This window comes from Labeo rohita, chromosome 24 (assembly GCF_022985175.1).
Source record: "Labeo rohita strain BAU-BD-2019 chromosome 24, IGBB_LRoh.1.0, whole genome shotgun sequence".
NCBI lineage: Eukaryota > Metazoa > Chordata > Actinopteri > Cypriniformes > Cyprinidae > Labeo > Labeo rohita.
Window position 1 is genome coordinate 3,171,839 of NC_066892.1, and position 18,349 is coordinate 3,190,187.

Genomic DNA, 18,349 nt, shown 5'->3' on the forward strand with positions numbered 1-18,349 from the left:
GTTGAAACATGGTAAATAAAAACTAAATTTGAACCAAAACCAAAGCAAGACAAAGCAAAACAATATGCAACAAAACAAATGTCCTAATTAAATATTAAATATATGCAATATTTATTATAAATTAATTTATTATTTTAAAAATGTATAAAATATTTAGAAAAACAAATAAAATGAAAGTAAATAATTAAAATAAAAAATAATAACTTTGTGGTTATAAATTTTTGGTTAGTTGAAATTAAGCTTAAAATACAAATAATAGTTAAAAAACAAACTACTTGAAAATTATTTGAAACATGGTAAATAAAAACTAAATCTGAACAAAAACCAAAGCAACAAAATCCAAAAAATCAAAACAAATGCTTTAATTAAATATATGCAATATTTATTGTTAATTAATTATTATTTTAAAAATGCAAAAAAATACAAATATGAATAAAATACTACAAAATATTAATAAAACCTTTAATTAAAAAAAAATAATAACAAAAGCAAAAAAAAAAATCATTAATTGAAATTATTGATTAGTTGAAAGTAAAATTAAATTAGTTGAAATTGAAATTAAAATACAATAGCTTAAAATACAAAAAAGATAAAAAACAAACTACTTAAAAAATGTTTTTGGTGTCAATATTGCTAACTAACTGAAGTAAGCTTAATCAGTTGAAGCATGGTAAATAAAAACTAAATCTGAACAAAAACCAAAGCAACAAAATCAAAAAACAAAACAAATGTACTAATTATATATTAAATGTATGCAGTATTTATTATGAATTAATTTATTAATAATTGTAAAAATGTATAAAATATAAGACAAATATTAATAAAATACTACAACATATTTAAATAAAACCTTTAATATTTAAAAAATAACAAACAATTACAAAAGCAATATATTTTTTATAGTAATATAAAAATATTATATTTTTATATTATGAACTAATTCAAAATATTAATAATCTATAAATAGTCAGCCTTTTCACAAAATATATTTAAAAAGTAATTTCAACATTTGTACTAACAATGACCATTGTTTTATCAGTGTTTTAACTACTCAGTGAATAGGCCCTCACGATTAGTGAAACAGCGACACTGTGCGCTCACAATGTGGTATTACAACTACAGTGAAAAACTGTATATTATTATTTGAAACCTGCTGACAGTTGTTTTAATGGCTTTACAGGTACGCATTATTATTTTAGAAAACGTCATATTTTACTAGTAATATATTATTTTTACGCGACACAGCTTCACAAACTCTCTTTGTGAAACTACTGACGATAGTGAAACACTAGCGGGACTGTCACCAAGTACAGCCGTTAACAAACACTCATATTGACAACCGGTGACAGCTCTCGGTTCATTAGCAAACGGGTCGTCCGCGTTTAACGGTTGTGAGGCGTTTTGTTTAAATAATCAGTTTATCTACGCAATTAATGTCGGATTATAAGAGGAATGACCGAAGGTAAGAACTTTATAATCGTTTTGGAGGGTAAACACATTGTATGTTAACGAATGTCAATAAAAACTCCTTACCTGAAGCTCAACCCTGGTGAAAAAAACAGCATATGCTGGTAGGTATGTTTTGATGCTGGTTTATGCTGGTCCTTTGCTGGTTCATGCTGGTCCTAATAATATATTAAAAGAACAAACTACTTAAAAATTAGAAATATTGCCATCTAACTGAATTAAGCTTAATCAGTTGAAACATGGTAAATAAAAACTAAATCTGAACGAAAACCAAAGCAGGACAAAGTAAAACAATATACAACAAAACAAATGTAAGAATATCGCTTATTCACAGATTGTGCATAAAGACATCGCTTATTCACAGTGAAGTCCTTGACCAGCAACATGACCAGCAAAAACCAGCAAAGGACCAGCTTAAACCAGCTAAGGACCAGCATAAACCAGCAAAGGACCAGCTTAAACCAGCATCAAAACCTACCTAACCAGCATATGCTGTTTTTTTCACCAGGGAAAGTGATCCGTTATGGTAAAAGAGTGAATGTTACTGTAGTTAGTATTCACTACCCTGGTGAAAAAACCAGCATATGCTGGTTAGCTAGTTTTGATGCTGGTTTAAGCTGGTCCTTTGCTGGTTCATGCTGGTCCTTGACCAGCAACATGACCAGCAAAAACCAGCAAAGGACCAGCATAAACCAGCAAAGGACCAGCTTAAACAGGCAACGAAACCTACCTAACCAGCATCCCAGCATCAAAACATACCTACCAGCATATGCTGGTTTTTTCACCAGGGAAAGTGATCCGTTATGGTAAAAGAGTGAACGTTACTGTAGTTAGTATTCACTACCCTGGTAAAAAAACCCAGCATATGCTGGTAGGTATGTTTTGATGCTGGGATGCTGGTTAGGTAGGTTTTGATGCTGGTTTAAGATGGTCCTTTGCTGGTTCATGCTGGTCCTTGACCAGCAATATGACCAGCAAAAACCAGCAAGGGACCAGCATAAACCAGCAAAGGACCAGCTTAAACAGGCAACGAAACCTACATAACCAGCATCCCAGCATCAAAACATACCTACCAGCATATGCTGTTTTTTTCACCAGGAAAAGTGATCCGTTATGGTAAAAGAGTGAACGTTACTGTAGTTAGTATTCACTACCCTGGTAAAAAAAACAGCATATGCTGGTAGGTATGTTTTGATGCTGGTTTAAGATGGTCTTTTGCTGGTTTATGCTGGTCCTTGACCAGCAACATGACCAGCAAAGGACCAGCTTAAACCAGCTAAGGACCAGCATAAACCAGCATCAAAACCTACCTAACCAGCATTCCAGCATAAAAACATACCTACCACCATATGCTGGTTTTTTCACCAGGGTAGAAGTGATGTCAGTGTTATTTTTCCTCACTATTTAAAGTTATTACACTTATAGATAATTAAAAGTGAGGTTTTACTTGTTTTTGTATTGGCAGTTAAGACATTTAAAATTGTAAAGACAAACCGTCGGTGTCTCAATATCTAGTAGGCTGCCTACCTAGACAGCATTTCTGGGCATCACAGTGTGTTGTGTATCTAGACAGGATTTTGTAAATGTGTACAGAGATATATTGAAATACTTAGGCAGACAAAAGTAGGCAAATTCTGATTTGTAATGTTCTTTCTCACAGATGAATGCTAACTCAAGGCATGATGTGGGATGTCCTGGGAGGTTCCCTAGACTGCCGCCCCTACCCGCATCCCAGAAGCCCTCTGACCTGTATGAGGTGTGTATATAAAGTGTCTCAAGATCTACATGACATGTTTTCTGGATGTTTTTGCTTATTTGCTTTCTGTTACAGATTTATCTCCATAACAGTAAATACCCTCCCCTCCTGCAAAATCACTCACGGACTCTTGCGGTTCCCTACAAGGAGCTGCGGCACCACAGAGGTCCCTCTGAGTCCATCGGAAACAACTACAGCCCGAGAGGCCAAAACCTGAGAATCCAGCATCTGCACCACAGGCGTCACTCAGTTCAGTGTTCTGCGATTGCACGTATCCTTAAATGTCTTGCACACACACAACCATGCTTAAATACACACTTTCAGATTGTCTCTCCTTAACTTCACATTTAAGACAACAGTGATGTTTCGGTTGTAAGGAGGCGACAATCTACGCCCCCGTGCACAAAGGTACCAAGCCATCTTTCTCTTTCATATACGCTGCCAGTCAAAAGTTTTTGAACAGTACGATTTTTAAGTTTTTTTTTTTCACCAAGCCTGCATTTATTTGCATTTATAATTTTGAAATATTTTTACAATTTGAAACTCTTTTCTTTTTTGAATATATTTTAAAATGTAATTTATTCCAGTGATTTTAAAGCTGCATTTTTAGCATCATTACTAGTCACATGATCCTTCAGAAATCATTCTAATATTCTGATTTGCTGCTCAAAAACATTTATTTGACATTTGGCTTTTCAGTTGGCTTTTCTGAAGGATCATGTGACACTGAAGACTGGAATAATGATGCTAAAAATATAGCTTTGATCACAGGAATACATTTTATTTTTTTAAATATATTCAAATAGAAAGAAGTTATTTTAAACAGTAAAAATATTTCACAATATTACTGATTTTGCTGTATTGTGGATCACATAAATGCAGGCTTGGTGAGCAGAAGAAAACTTTAAAAACATACAAAATCTTACTGTTCAGAAACTTTTGACTGGTGGTGTACACCAGAAACTTCAAAGCAAATTTTTAATGTATGTTTCTAAAACATGACAGTGAGTTCACTATACTCAATACTGATATATTGACAGCAGGGACCAACTTGTTTATCTTTTATTAACAAACAGAACGCCTGTCATTCATACAAGCTGCCCTTTGTCACCGAACCAGCAGCTTGAAATCATGAGGCATGAGGAGACACAAAGTCGAAGGGAACAAACAGAGCCTACAGAGAAAGATTTAGAGGTAAGTATTAGCAACATCCATCCATCCAGTTAATATCAGTGGTTTCATGGGATTTTTATAACACAGTTTGATTCTTAGTAATGAATCCAGTACCTTAAAGAGGCGATATTTCAGCCTTTCCAACTATGACTGTATGATTTGAGATCCATCTTTTCACACTGAGCACAACTGAGGGACTCATATGCAACTATTACAATAGGTTCAAATGCTCACTGATGCTCTAGAACAGGGGTGGCGAACGTCGGTCCTGGAGAGCCGCAGCCCTGCATAGTTTTGCTTCAACCCTAATCAAACGCACCTGAACAAGCTAATTAAGGTCTGAAGGGTTACTAGAAAGCAACAGGCAGGTGAGTTTTAATTAGGGTTGGAGCTGAACTCTGCAGGGCTCTCCAGGACCGGAGTTCGCCACCCCTGCTCTAGAAGGAAAGATGATGCATCAAGACCTGGGGGGTGTAAACTTTTGAATATAGTGAAGATGTGTAAATTTTTCTTATTTTGCCCAAATATCAGATTTTTTTTTTTTCATTTAGTACTGCCCTTAAGAAGCTACCGAAGATATGTATATGTTTCCCTGAAAACAAAATAAGTAAAATTTACCCTGATCTTCAAATTCCAAAAGTTTTCACCCCCCAGCTCTTAATGCATCATTTTTTCTTCTGAAGCATCAGTGAGCGTTTGAACCTTCTGTAATAGTTGCATATGAGTCCCTCAGTTGTCCTCAGTGTGAAAAGATGGATCTCAAAATCATAGAGTCATTGTTTGGAAAAGGTTCAAATACACAAAAATGCCTAAAAACCAAAAAATTTGTGGGACCCGAAGGATTTTTTTGAAGAACAATGGACAGTTTAACTGTTCAGTACAAACAAGGGACTCATGAACAACTATCACTAAAAAGAAAAGAAACACAGCTGTGGATCATTCAGGTAACAATACAGTATTGAGAATCAAGTGTATGCAAACTTTTGAACGGGGTCATTTTTATAAATTCTATGATTTTCTCTTGTGGACAATATGTAAACGTCTTTTATGTGAAATATCTTAGTCAGGTCAGTTCTAAATAAAAACATAACATGCATTTTGTATGATCCCTATTATTTTAGTAAAATAATTAATATTTTGCAGATTCTGCAAGGTATATGTAAACTTTTGACTTCAACTGTATGTATTTGATTTTAGGTAAGAACTTGTTCTTGATTTTCACTTCCATCCTCCATCCATGTTAATTCTCCGTCTTTCTCTCTCAGAGGTATGTGTACTATATCACTGAGGGTGTTTACGGCCACATGTTGGCCCCCCAGCCACCAGAGCAGATCACTTCTATCCTGAAGCTGCTACCCAGCTGTTTCCAAGGTGATGAGCGGAAGATGCAGAAGATGCGGGAGGATCTCCTGGAGGAGGTCCATAGAGACTATGAATTCAGCCTACGCAAGAGCATCGGTATGACACACAACACCAGCTATGTAGATGATGTAGAGTTTAGCAGGTAACAGTAAGGCCTGGAATAAACTTCACAGCTTTTGCAGATTTTTGTCCTGGGTTACAGTCTGGAACTGTCCTTCTAGCCTGAATCACTTCCTTATTTGTATGTCGCTTTTTAAGTAAGCCACGTTTCATTATCGTCATTGCTTTCTTTTTTTGCAGTCGATTATATCTTGCTAGATCCGGCGGAGCGGGAGCGTCTGTCAGTCTCTGCTGTTCCCCGGTTGTTCCCGTCCCGTGTCATTCGTGCACCAGTTCCCTGGTCCGAGAGCTACCGGGAGGCTCACATCTGGCAGACCGAGAACCTCTACACTGTTAACCCTATGATGCTCCATGTACAGGATCTCTGGATGAACAGGTTGGCATCTCTGATTCCACCATCATGGTTTCAATCATCATGATCCCATTTATAATCTCTTTGTGTTTCACTTATAGTTTCTCGTCTCTGCGGTTTGTACATTTGGACGATCTACTCTCAGCTGATCTTCCCCTCTTGCCGACAGAGTTTGAGGAGCTGGTGCGACAACAGTGTCAAAAAACAAGAGATGAACTTCTTAACACGTAAGAGACTTTCTGTATATCTATATATCTATTTATCTGTTCAAGAAACATCACCAGACATTTAAATAACGTCCTGCCATGGACATGAACGGAAACAGTACAGACTGAGAAGTCATGCCGAGACACATGATATATTTGGTGTCTGTAGGTTTCATTCTCATGTTCTCTGTAATCCTGTTACTGTAGTCACCTGAATCCAGTTCTATAATTACAGCTCTCAAAGCACTTGAAGGAAGAGCTGTACAAGTCATTTGAATCATTCATTCAGGCAATTCGTTCAAACACACTGATTCTTTAGGAGCAAACAAACAAGTGACTTGCCTTAATGAGTGATTTGAATGGTTTAACTGATTTATTAATCAACACTGATTCATTCACTCATGAACAGACCACACCTATTTTTATTAGCTAAAACTAAAACCATTAAAAAACATTTTAGTTGCTTGAAATAAAAATCAATGTTATCTGAAATAAAATAAAACGTTACAAAAAATGACTTCAGTTCGTAACTCAAGGCAGTGTTTCTCATTTTTGTTTAGTTTATCTTAAACTAAAACTGAAATATAAATATCAGTCAGTTTAATGCATTTTACCTAATTAATTAATTATGAAAAAAATAACACAATTTAAATATTTTAACACAGTTAACGCGCTGGCCCCACACCCAGACCTGTACATTATCTTATATTTCATACAGTTGACTGTTGAAAGATATGATGCAGGACAACAACTCCATGAATGCAGTTATGCCCTAAAATTCAAAATATTGGTGCCAAAAAAATGCCCTTATATGTGTTTTGTTTCTTATTTATATATATATCACATATCACACAATATCACTCGAGCAGCAAGAGCAATATGACACAGGTTCTGATTATTGTCCCGATTTATTACAAGCTTAAATGTGATTTTATACAATTGTTCAGTCAATAAGAAGTTAATATTGTGTTATATTTTAAACACTATATTACGTGTTTTTGCTCAAATTTGCAGAGAACGTATTACCTTTGAGGCCATAGCAGAATTGTTGCACGTCTCTGAGCAACACAACAGTGTTTAGTTTCTGAATGAATCCACGTTTTGAACAAATAGTGTAAATCAATGATTCAAAAGCCCATTCATAAAGAGAGCCATTTACTTCATTCCTGAATGAATCAGCCATTTGAACGAATCAAATCGAATGAGTGAATGACTCATAAAGACATTTACTGCCACCTGCTGGCAGATTTAGCTTCTTATTTAGAGTATCATTTTATTAAAAATAATAATAATAAATACATTAAAGGGATAATCGACTGACAGCCTTAAAATTAAATGAAAATATTAATAAAACCTGTAGATATAAAAATAACACTGGAACAAACAAGACTTAATCTTTATGAGTGAGTCAATCAAATCATTCACTCAACTGTTTTGTTTGAAAGCACCAATTCATTCAGTGGTAAAACAACTCACTTTGTGTTTATGAGTGAGTAATTCGTTCAAACATACTGATTCATTCAGAAACTTACAATACCAATACAATATTGTATTTACATATAAGATTATGACACAGAAATTAGCAGTTGATGTTTGTCTGTTTTTGCATACTGAACATTTACTGGACTGGGGTAAATGTGTGTTTGAATAAGGTCAGCGCTGTGTCCAGACTAGTGTGTTTTGTTTAAATAGTTCTCTTCGTCTTGACTACCTTTGTTCTCAACTCTGTATCCATGGTCTCCTCAAACCACCCAGAGACAAGCAGACAATATAAGCCTTGAATGAGGGTTTGAACAATGGGGAAATAAAGAGCAATCTGGACCTGCTTTAACACGTAGGGTGTCAGCGGTGCTACAGCAACAATCACTCTAAAGTGTTCAGAAGATATACTGCAGGAAGTGTGAATTGCAGTTTGACGCATCCTTTACTGAATGAACTGACTGAATCAGTCAGTAACTTTGTGTTTTCTTAAGCCTTAATAATAACTTTGTGTAAGACTATTTCTTTTCTATCCATCATATTTTACCTCTCAAAAACATATGACATAAAAATCAGTTTTCAGAGACCCTTTTATCTTTAACTTTTGAAGTTAGAGACATTTGAGAATATTTTTTACTTTTAGAAAATATTCACAGAAAATAAATCAAACTGGTATTTGTTTTATGAACATACAAACTATACTAACTCAAGAACTGATATTCAGTCAAGCAGTAAAATGAAGGTAAAATTGAAATAAAAAAGAATAATCTATCACCCGTTTTCTTTGTTGTTTGTGTGTTGTGTAGTTGGCTGCCCCGCTGTGCTTCTCTTTTTGTGACCTTTAAAGACTCGTGGTTGCCACTGGTGCCGAAAAAAGCAAGCATTGCCCCGGTAAAGGCACAGAAACTCTTTTATTGTGTGGCCGCACTGATGTCACTGCAGCTGCGCAGTCTGGTGGTCGCATCGCTGCAGGATCTCCTGAAGTTTTTCCAAATTCATCAGGTACAAAAACCAGTGACACTGATACTGTATGTTTAATCATGCTGATGCTCTATACACATTATACCACTGCAAAATTACTCTAGCATACTGCCTTCTGTATTTTATGGTTTTATAAAACAGCCACAAGGTTTAAATAAATCATTATGTTTATTAAAGAACAAATAATAGTAATAATAATGGGCAAATCCAGCGTTATGGATGTGACATTTTGCGTTATGGATGTGACATGTAAATGCTTAGAGAATGTATGTGTTACCAATATACCGAACCATCTGTTTATATTTTAATAAACCCTTGTTGACAGAGTCTAAATATCAGAAAAATATAAGTCTATGCACAAGTTTTCTGTGTTAAAAAAGGGAAATAATCATGCATTATAGATGTGACAAAAAAGAACACAGTTTTTGAGAGACTACATACTTTGTAAGATTTCTGCAAATTAAAATGCACAAACCAGACGCAATAATACCCAACAAATAGAGAAGGGATGGCTCTTCACAGAACGTATAATTGTTACTTTATTTTAATTTTTATGTGCCTATTTATGAGGAATATGTACTGTTATTGGATGTGACAAGCCTGAAAATAGCACTTACCAGACTATGGAAAATCATGCACTAAAAATAAAAAAAAATGCTTTAAAAAAATTAAGAGAGACCTCACATGGGTATTTGAACCACCAAATGTTGATGTGCTATAGTAAAAATCTATGGTAAAAACTTAATTTTTTCATGGTAAGGTTGACGTTTGCATGGATTTACCCTAAATAATAATAGACAAGCAACAGTTATTTATAATAGAAATTTGTTCTAACATACATTTTGTCATCTTTACTTAAACTAGTGCATAAATTAGACTTTTTTACAATTGATTTGGACTTCATCCAAAACAATTTTAGAGTCAGTACTGTTCATGTTAAATGTGCATTTGTTTATATATGTGTGTACTGTATGTATGTTTTTTTTCTGGCAGGATGGTAATGATTTCGGGGAGTGTTTTGATGAGCTGAAGTACACGCAGCGTCCAGTGTTACTGGTGAAATTGAGACTCGAGGAGCCCAAAATTGCATTTGAACCCTCACTGGAGAGCTGCTGGGAACTCATACAGCAAGCGTTCACACAGATCATCAACAGCGCCCACAACATACCCCGGGTACACATATATACTTCTTACCAAAAAGAGAACTGTTGTAGTATTGTATAATATTATATCTGAGGTGAAAATAAGAAGATGCAAGAGATTCTGCTGATATATCACTTTGGTCAGCTTGGAAAAAGATATTTTGTCACACAAACAGTGAAAATTAAACATCTGAGATTTTGAAAGTATAAAGAACATGTAACAGAAGTTGCAAGATGCACATATACTCAAAAGACTGTTTATAATTATAATTAGTGCTGCTTCTGAATCATGGCCCAATGCAAGGCAGAAAAATGGATCCTGCACATTTTAAAGCTAAAACTGAAAAGTGTTTTCTCACAGGTGGAGTGTAAGCTTTTCTCAGAGGTGGGCGAAACTATAACGCTACGCACAGTGAGCCACGACGAGATGCTGGTGACAGACATCGTGAACAGAGCCAGAGAGATCTTCCAGAGGAACACCATTGGGCCCCAAAGGTCCACTATCATCATGTTTTTCATTAGAAAATCTTCAAATTAAGATTGAATCACACTAGTTTGCCTGTGGGTGAATCTGTGATGTGTTGTGTAGGTATCTGGATGTGTATAAGAAGTACACTGACTTACTGGACCGTCAGGACATACTGAACTTTCTTAAAGCCAAACACTCACTGCAAGGCTTTACTAAGGTAGCTGTTCTAGTGTGTGCATCACAGCCTTATAGATAACACAGAGGTGAAATGCTTCCTTGTAAAGCCAGATGTTTCTACTGTGTGACCCTGTAGAAAATCACAGGTGTGCAGAATGTGTGGAAGGAGATTGCATCGCTGCATGCGACAGTTCCGCTGTCCCTGGTCTGTCTGGATGCGGTGAACCTGAATCAAGATCTGTGTGACAAGGCAGACCATCTCATAGATCTTCTTACCACATTTGTGATGGAGGAGAACCGAGAACTCAACAAGAGGTGGGAGAAAACAACCTGAAATATTCTGCACATAGAAATTCTTTACAAATGAATCAGTCACTCAGTAACTCTTAATAATATACAGTGCTTTTGAAAGTATAGTAATATAAATTACCATCTAAAAGTTTGGGGTCATTTTATTTTTTTAAATTAGTACTTTTATTCACCAAGGGTGTGTTAAATTGATCAAAAAAAAGAGATGGCAAAGACTTATATTGTTAGAAAAAAAAATATTTTCAATAAATGCTGTTTTAACCTTTCATTCATCAAGAATCCTGAAAAAAGAATCACAGGTTCCAAAAAAATATTAAGCAGCTGTTTTCAACATATATATCATATATATCAGTCCAACATAATAACAGTAATTAATCGGCATATTAGAATGATTTTTGAAGAATCATGTGACACTGAAAACTGAAGTTATGGCTGATCAAAATTCAGCGTTGCATTACAGGAATAAATTATATTTTAAAATATATGAATACAGAACACCACTTTTTTTAAACTGTAATAATATTTCACAATATTAAGTTTTTTTCTGTATTCTTGATCAAGTAAATGCAGCTTTGATGAGCATATAAGAATTCTTTAAAAAACATAAACAATTGTATTAATCCCAAACTTTGAGCAGCAGTGTATTTTTAATATAAAAAAAAACATGGTGAAAATCATGCGATGTAAAAAGAGAAATCCAAAATACATCTAATATGTGAACAAAATAAAATAAGAATTTAGAATTTGGCTTTTATCTGATGTTCAAATTTCGGTTTTATTTATTTATTTTTGCGAAATTTGTGCATATTTAATTAGATAATGCCTCATTTACATGTTTTACCAGACCATTTCAGAAAACGTATAACTGTTGTCCTAATGTACTGTGATTAATCAACTAGGCAAAGTATGATGACATCTGGTGAATTTTTACCGTTTACAACTTGTGAAATGTGTAACATTAGGTAAATGAAAAGTGTTTTTAGTTTTTGTTAAGCGCAGTTGCATTAGCTAACAGCATATTGTATAAAAGGTATTATATTATAGCATATAGCATTTATTATTCTCTCATAGTATCTGCCGTCGCTACGATGAGATTACGGACAGAATCACAAGCAAGCTGAGTAACACAGAGGAGCTGGTGGAGTTAAACCAGTACCTGAGACACACAACTGAAGTCACAGTACACAAACTCCGCCATGAGATTGAGGAAGCTGTCAAGAGGCTTGACTTCATGCTCGACTATGCCACTCTTCCAGGTACAAATATGGCAACACCACACTACTTAAATACACTAAAAATACTAATATTTCAACCAATCATGTGGTCTCAGTCTAGAGCTTTGTCTGGGAACACTTTCTTTAAAACTCCTTAAAACTTTACAAATCTTTCTCTCTTCACAGCGGAGGATATGAAGTTGTTTAGCACTTTGATCCACTGGCCTGAACAGATTCTGTCTTCAATTGAAGCCAGTAAGGATAAACTGAACAATCAGAAAGATCAGGCTGAGATTGATCTGATGAAAAGGTGCTTAAACACAGACACACACATCAAACGCAACATACACGGTGTAAACAAACCTGATGGCTATCATGTTATATTTTCAGAGTAGGGAAGTTGGAGGAGATGCTGAAGGGACTGGACAAAGAGGTGGACATCTTTAAGATGAAAGAGAAGATGACTTTGGAGGAAAGTAGGATCAATGTGGAGAAACTCAACAAGATCAGCACCAGCCTGGAGGCTGCTGTCAAAGAGATAGAGGTTTGTGCTTGAAACTATGTATTAGATTAACATGAAATATGGTTTAAAAATGCATTGCAGGTAAAAAAAAAACATAAATGCATTTCATTCAATACTGAAAGAATCGTATACATATGTATGAGTAGATAAATGTAAATATGTGTTTATTTCAGTGCATTAATAAAGAAGAAGGTTTGCTGGACAAAGAACAGAGTCAGTTTCCCATCTTACAGTCAATATTGGCCAAAAAACAGCCGTACGACCAACTGTGGATCACAGCTCTTGATTTTCAGACCAAATCTGATGTGTGGATGAATGGTAAAGCACATGCTGTCATCTTTCCTGTTCACACCCATGAATTATTGCATTTGCTTGGACAAACATTTGTATAATAAAGAAAGGCATAATTTAGTCTCTTTAGAGAATGTTGTTTTTCAGTCTCAGGCATTGTTTCAAAGCATCTTAATCAGTGGCATCGAACATTAGTTTACCATGCGATTATATGTTTGTTTCATATGTCTTGTGCATGTGCTCTTAAGGTCCATTCCGGCAACTGAATGCAGAAACGGTATCAGAGGAGTTGGGAAACATGTGGCGCACCATGTACAAACTCACAAAGATCTTCTCAGAGAGGACGTCCCCTGGGCGTGTCACAGAAAACTTTAAGAAAAAAATTGACAAATTCAAACAGCACCTTCCCATTCTGACAACTATCTGCAATCCAGGCCTGAAGGACAGACACTGGGAGATGGTATGACAGTATTATATAATAATAACATAATGCTTTATTGCAGAGGTCACCAGATGTGGTCCTGGAGGGCCGGAGTCCTGCAGAGTTTAGCTCCAATTTGCCTCAACACATCTGGCTGGAAATTTTAAGCATACCTACTAAGACCTTGATTAGCTGGTTCAGGTGTGTTTAATTGGTATTAGAGCTAAACTCTGCAGGACACCGGCCCTGCAGGACCCAGTTTGATGACCCCTGCTTCACTGATCTCCGTCTGTGAAACTCACTCACAGGCGTTTAAAGGAAAGGTCACATTTGGGTCATTTTAGTGAATCGATTCCTTTGAACAGTTCAGGCATATGCACTAGATTAAAGAAGTTATTCACTTGTAATTACCATTAAAGTTGCGTTTATTCTTTTGATTATTTTTCTGGCTGATATCAGATCAGTAATACAGTGGGATTTGATATTAAGCCGGACAAGGACACCCCGCTCCTCAAGATGGTGGAGCTTGGATTGTCAGAGTATTCAGACAAGTAAGAGACTGACCTTTGGCAATCAAAAGTTGCCAATTTTTGGCTGTAAAAAGCTTATTTTTATTTGTGATATTTGTTGTCGCCCACTGCAATCTGAATCTAAGTGTGTCAGATTCACTTTTTATGCAGGCTGGAGGAAATCGGTGCATCTGCCAGTAAGGAATACTCTCTGGAAAAGTCTCTGGAGAAGATGAAACAGGAGTGGGCCGAGCTCCGCTTTGGGTTTTCCCCGTATAAGGACACGGTAAAAAGTCAAAGTGAAAAGTTGATATAAAATTGGCAATTTAAATGGTATGCAGTTATATACAACTCTGTTCTTTTTTGAGGTTTGATTATTAAATCAATTTGATAAATTTATTACTAAATAAACTTAATTTTCCATTTTGGTTTTCCATTTTGGAATCTCAATGTTTTAGAAAAAAAAAAATAATAATAAAAAGCTGATATAAAATTGACAGTTTAAATGTTATGCAATTATAAACAACCCTGTTCTTTTTTGAGTGTTGATTATTAAATCAATTAGATTAATTTATCATTAAATAAACTTAATTTTCCATTTTGGTCTTCCATTTTGGAATCTCAGTGTTTCAGATAAATCACTACTGGATTATCAAAAATTATTATTGTTAAAATTGACTTTGTTATATAAAACGACTGTTTATTTTAACAATTTTATTCCTCTTTCTTTTGCTCTATCTTTCTGTGCGTTTGTATATTTGTCTGTGAAGGGTACAAGTGTTTTATCAGCAGTAGATGATATTCAGCTGCTGCTGGACGATCACATTATCAAGACTCAGACTATGAGAGGATCTCCATTCATCAAACCCATTGAGGCCGATGCAAAGGTTCATAACTTAAATTTGTTTTAAAAAGGTCATAATCTTTACCTGCATAGAGTTTTAATTATTACTAACCTAAAAGAAAATTAAGTCAATTTATTAATATAAAAGTTAATCATGGTTTCCTGTCACAGACTGTTTTCTGTTGTACCAGTGATGTAAATTCTATAAATAATATAACCTTATAAAATGACTTTACAAAATGATAATATGACCCTTGACCCTTTAAATAGTTTCTGTGTCTCTCTTTAGACCTGGGAGGAGAAGTTGCAGCGGATGCAGGATATATTGGATGCGATGTTGCAGTGTCAAAGCATGTGGATGTATCTAGAGCCCATTTTCAGCTCAGAGGACATCATCGCACAGATGCCAGAGAACGGACGCAAGTTTGCCATCGTAGACAGTTATTGGAAAAACATTGTTGCTGAAGCGGTGTGTGTGATTGTTATAAGCTGTATCTGACAGTTATCAGGTTTAGCAAGTGAAAAAGATGTGCATATTCATATTAAATGTTTTTAACAGCTGAAAGACACGCGTGCACTGGTGGCCACAGAGCAGCCCAACATGTTGGGCCGCCTTCAGGAATCCAACACTTTCCTAGAGGAAATACAGCAGGGTCTGAACTCATACCTGGAAACAAAGAGACTCTTCTTCCCTCGGTATGATTAAACTTTCAAATCTATCTCTTAATGATGTTATAACACCTTCTTGAATCTCAGTGTAATGTTCAGAGTCACTATTAGTCAGTCACTGGTCTCTTTTAACCACTGTATATTTCTCCCTGTTTAGGTTTTTCTTCCTGTCTAATGATGAGATGTTGGAGATCTTGTCTGAGACTAAGGATCCGCTGCGCGTCCAGCCTCATCTTAAGAAGTGTTTTGAAGGCATCGCTAAGCTAGAATTCACCCCTGACCTGGAGATCACAGGAATGATCAGCTCAGAGAAAGAGATTGTTCCCTTAATAGAGACCATCTGCCCAGCTAAAGCCAAGGTACAGACAGAATACACTTGAAATATGCAGTTGCCCTTATGCATTCATATACATTTTTACTTGAAATAGATACTGCGTGTTCCATAAAAAAAAGCATTGTTTTAGAACCATTAAGATTTTTGTGCATTGTTTTTTTGCAACATTTTCCTTACAATTCTTAAAACCATAATACCAAAAATGTATTTGTAATTTAGATGAAATTTTACAGTATTTGTACATAATTGTTGTACAGTCTTTATTTTGTAATGTTTTTACAGTTGAGAATAATTGGATTTACAAAAAAATATTATAGTAATGGTGCAGGTTCGATCGGAACTTCGGAGTGCGTATTGCGAATCAGTTGTTTAAGATCGGGGTTTCTATGAAGGTTCGCAAATCATTTGATTCAGATTGGGACTTTGGTGTGGGTTTGTGAATCATTTGATTCAGATTGGGACTTCGTTGCAGGTTTGCAAATCATTTGAATCAGATCGGGACTTTGGTCTGGGTTCACCAATGATTTGATTCAGATCGAGACTTTTGTGCACCCAGCGCACCCTGTTTGTTTTTTTTATTTTACAAAACGTTTTGTTGTTACTTTGGGTTTCCTACTCGTATGACCAAAAGTATTGTTAGAATATTTTATTCCATGTCATTTTAGATCTCATAAAAGGCATTTTTATTTCTTTTTAAGTAGGAAATCAAATGACCAGAAGGTACATGGACCAAGAAATGATCCAAAACATTTTTCCTTTTTGCAAATTATAATTTCTTATTTGTTTAATCTGATTTTGGAGTAGAATTTCACCTGGCATGTTTTGTGAGATTTACTCACATTTAAAAATTAGTATCATGTTTTTTAGGGAATGGTCGAGAAGTGGCTTCTGCAGGTTGAAAACACAATGCTGATGAGCATCAGAGACGTCATAAAACGGGGAATGGAGCAATACTCAGAGGTATAAACACACAAACATTCGTGCACATATAGAATATGATCAGCGCATCATGTGCGTTTAATTCTGCTTGTTTCAGATGCCCAGGAACAAGTGGGTGCTGTTGTGGCCTGGTCAGGTTGTGATCTGTGCGTCCTGTATCTACTGGACCAGCGAAGTATCTGACGCCATACAGAACAACACTCTTTCTGTGAGCACACGTGCACACAAAAATGAGCATTCAGAGCAGATCTGATTGAGTGGAGCTGGTCAGAATGTATAAATATTGTGTGAAGCTTCTGTCTTGCATGTATTTCAGGCTTATGTTGAACAGAGCAATGCTCAGATCGCTGACATAGTCGAGCTGGTAAGAGGGAAGTTGCCGGGTGGGGCCAGGATGACTCTGGGAGCTCTTATTGTCATTGATGTTCATGGTAAGTGTCCTTCTGGCATGTTGTCTCTATAACGTCTGTATAGGTCATGACCTTTGCCCTTTGTCCCATGCAGCACGTGATGTTGTGTGCAAGCTGGCTCAGGATGGCGTTTCGTCTCTGAATGATTTCCAGTGGATTTCCCAGCTGCGGTATTTCTGGGAGGATGGAGAGGTCATGTTAAGGATGATCACCACTGTGATCAGATACGGATACGAATATCTCGGCAACTCACCGCGTCTGGTCATAACACCACTAACTGACCGCTGCTACAGGTGCTCTGACGTGAACACATACTTGTGCACATTATGATAATATTTCATTATGATTAATTTAAGTGTCATTTTACTTAGTGTTGATTTCAGTTGATTAACAGTCTGGGTGTAGTTGTAGAGTTTTGAGTGGTGTCATGTTGGTCACCGAAGTAGTCAGTGGATATTTATTAAATATTTACTTCGGAAACAATTTTTTTCATTTTACACAACTGATAAATAGTGCATGTAAAAATACCTACTGAATGCTGATTGGTCCACAGGACTCTGATGGGCGCTCTGAAGCTAAATCTGGGCGGAGCTCCAGAAGGTCCTGCAGGAACTGGAAAAACAGAGACGACCAAAGATCTGGCCAAAGCGCTCGCCAAACAGGTGCTCACTATAATTTTACAACATACAGCTACTATTTCAGTCTAAGCACAAATTATGTTAGGTTTGATGTTCATTTTATTGTACGTAAGTGACAAATGTGTGAATGTGTGTTTAGTGTGTGGTGTTCAACTGTTCCGATGGTCTGGACTACAAAGCGATGAGTAAATTTTTCAAGGGTCTGGCACAGTCTGGGGCGTGGGCATGTTTTGATGAGTTCAACCGGATTGAGGTTGGTAATACAAGTTAAACTCCACAAATGAGTGGTGATGTAACAGCTTTATTAGTAAATAAAACAAATGCTACTTTTTAGTTAATACTTATCAGATTTTCTCTCCATGTCTGTTGCTGTCTGTCAGGTGGAGGTGTTGTCTGTGGTCGCCCAGCAGATTTTGAGTATTCAGCAGGCCATAATGCGAAACATGAAGACGTTTATGTTCGAGGGAACTGAGCTCTCTTTAAACCCAACCTGCTGTGTGTTTATCACCATGAACCCAGGATACGCAGGCAGAGCAGAACTGCCTGATAATCTAAAAGTAACCA

At 36.0% G+C, this 18,349-nt stretch overlaps 1 protein-coding gene across 1 annotated transcript in view; it reads left to right on the top strand.

The window, feature by feature from the left end:
* The window catches only part of dnah3 (dynein axonemal heavy chain 3), a 48,725-nt gene that overhangs the window by 12,111 nt on the left and 18,265 nt on the right, over window positions 1-18,349 (top strand). Inside the window, exons 3-32 of the mRNA XM_051097881.1 lie at window positions 3,128-3,223; window positions 3,299-3,494; window positions 3,576-3,609; window positions 4,303-4,417; window positions 5,662-5,854; window positions 6,059-6,254; window positions 6,332-6,457; window positions 8,722-8,917; window positions 9,890-10,069; window positions 10,400-10,533; window positions 10,628-10,724; window positions 10,821-10,999; window positions 12,065-12,249; window positions 12,394-12,517; window positions 12,598-12,751; window positions 12,904-13,048; window positions 13,270-13,481; window positions 13,902-13,993; window positions 14,123-14,237; window positions 14,722-14,838; window positions 15,085-15,264; window positions 15,355-15,491; window positions 15,622-15,823; window positions 16,666-16,758; window positions 16,835-16,945; window positions 17,054-17,168; window positions 17,242-17,440; window positions 17,701-17,809; window positions 17,925-18,038; window positions 18,166-18,342. Coding sequence (XP_050953838.1) covers window positions 3,128-3,223; window positions 3,299-3,494; window positions 3,576-3,609; window positions 4,303-4,417; window positions 5,662-5,854; window positions 6,059-6,254; window positions 6,332-6,457; window positions 8,722-8,917; window positions 9,890-10,069; window positions 10,400-10,533; window positions 10,628-10,724; window positions 10,821-10,999; window positions 12,065-12,249; window positions 12,394-12,517; window positions 12,598-12,751; window positions 12,904-13,048; window positions 13,270-13,481; window positions 13,902-13,993; window positions 14,123-14,237; window positions 14,722-14,838; window positions 15,085-15,264; window positions 15,355-15,491; window positions 15,622-15,823; window positions 16,666-16,758; window positions 16,835-16,945; window positions 17,054-17,168; window positions 17,242-17,440; window positions 17,701-17,809; window positions 17,925-18,038; window positions 18,166-18,342 — 4,323 coding nt within the window. The remainder of the gene's footprint in view (window positions 1-3,127; window positions 3,224-3,298; window positions 3,495-3,575; window positions 3,610-4,302; window positions 4,418-5,661; window positions 5,855-6,058; window positions 6,255-6,331; window positions 6,458-8,721; window positions 8,918-9,889; window positions 10,070-10,399; window positions 10,534-10,627; window positions 10,725-10,820; window positions 11,000-12,064; window positions 12,250-12,393; window positions 12,518-12,597; window positions 12,752-12,903; window positions 13,049-13,269; window positions 13,482-13,901; window positions 13,994-14,122; window positions 14,238-14,721; window positions 14,839-15,084; window positions 15,265-15,354; window positions 15,492-15,621; window positions 15,824-16,665; window positions 16,759-16,834; window positions 16,946-17,053; window positions 17,169-17,241; window positions 17,441-17,700; window positions 17,810-17,924; window positions 18,039-18,165; window positions 18,343-18,349) is intronic.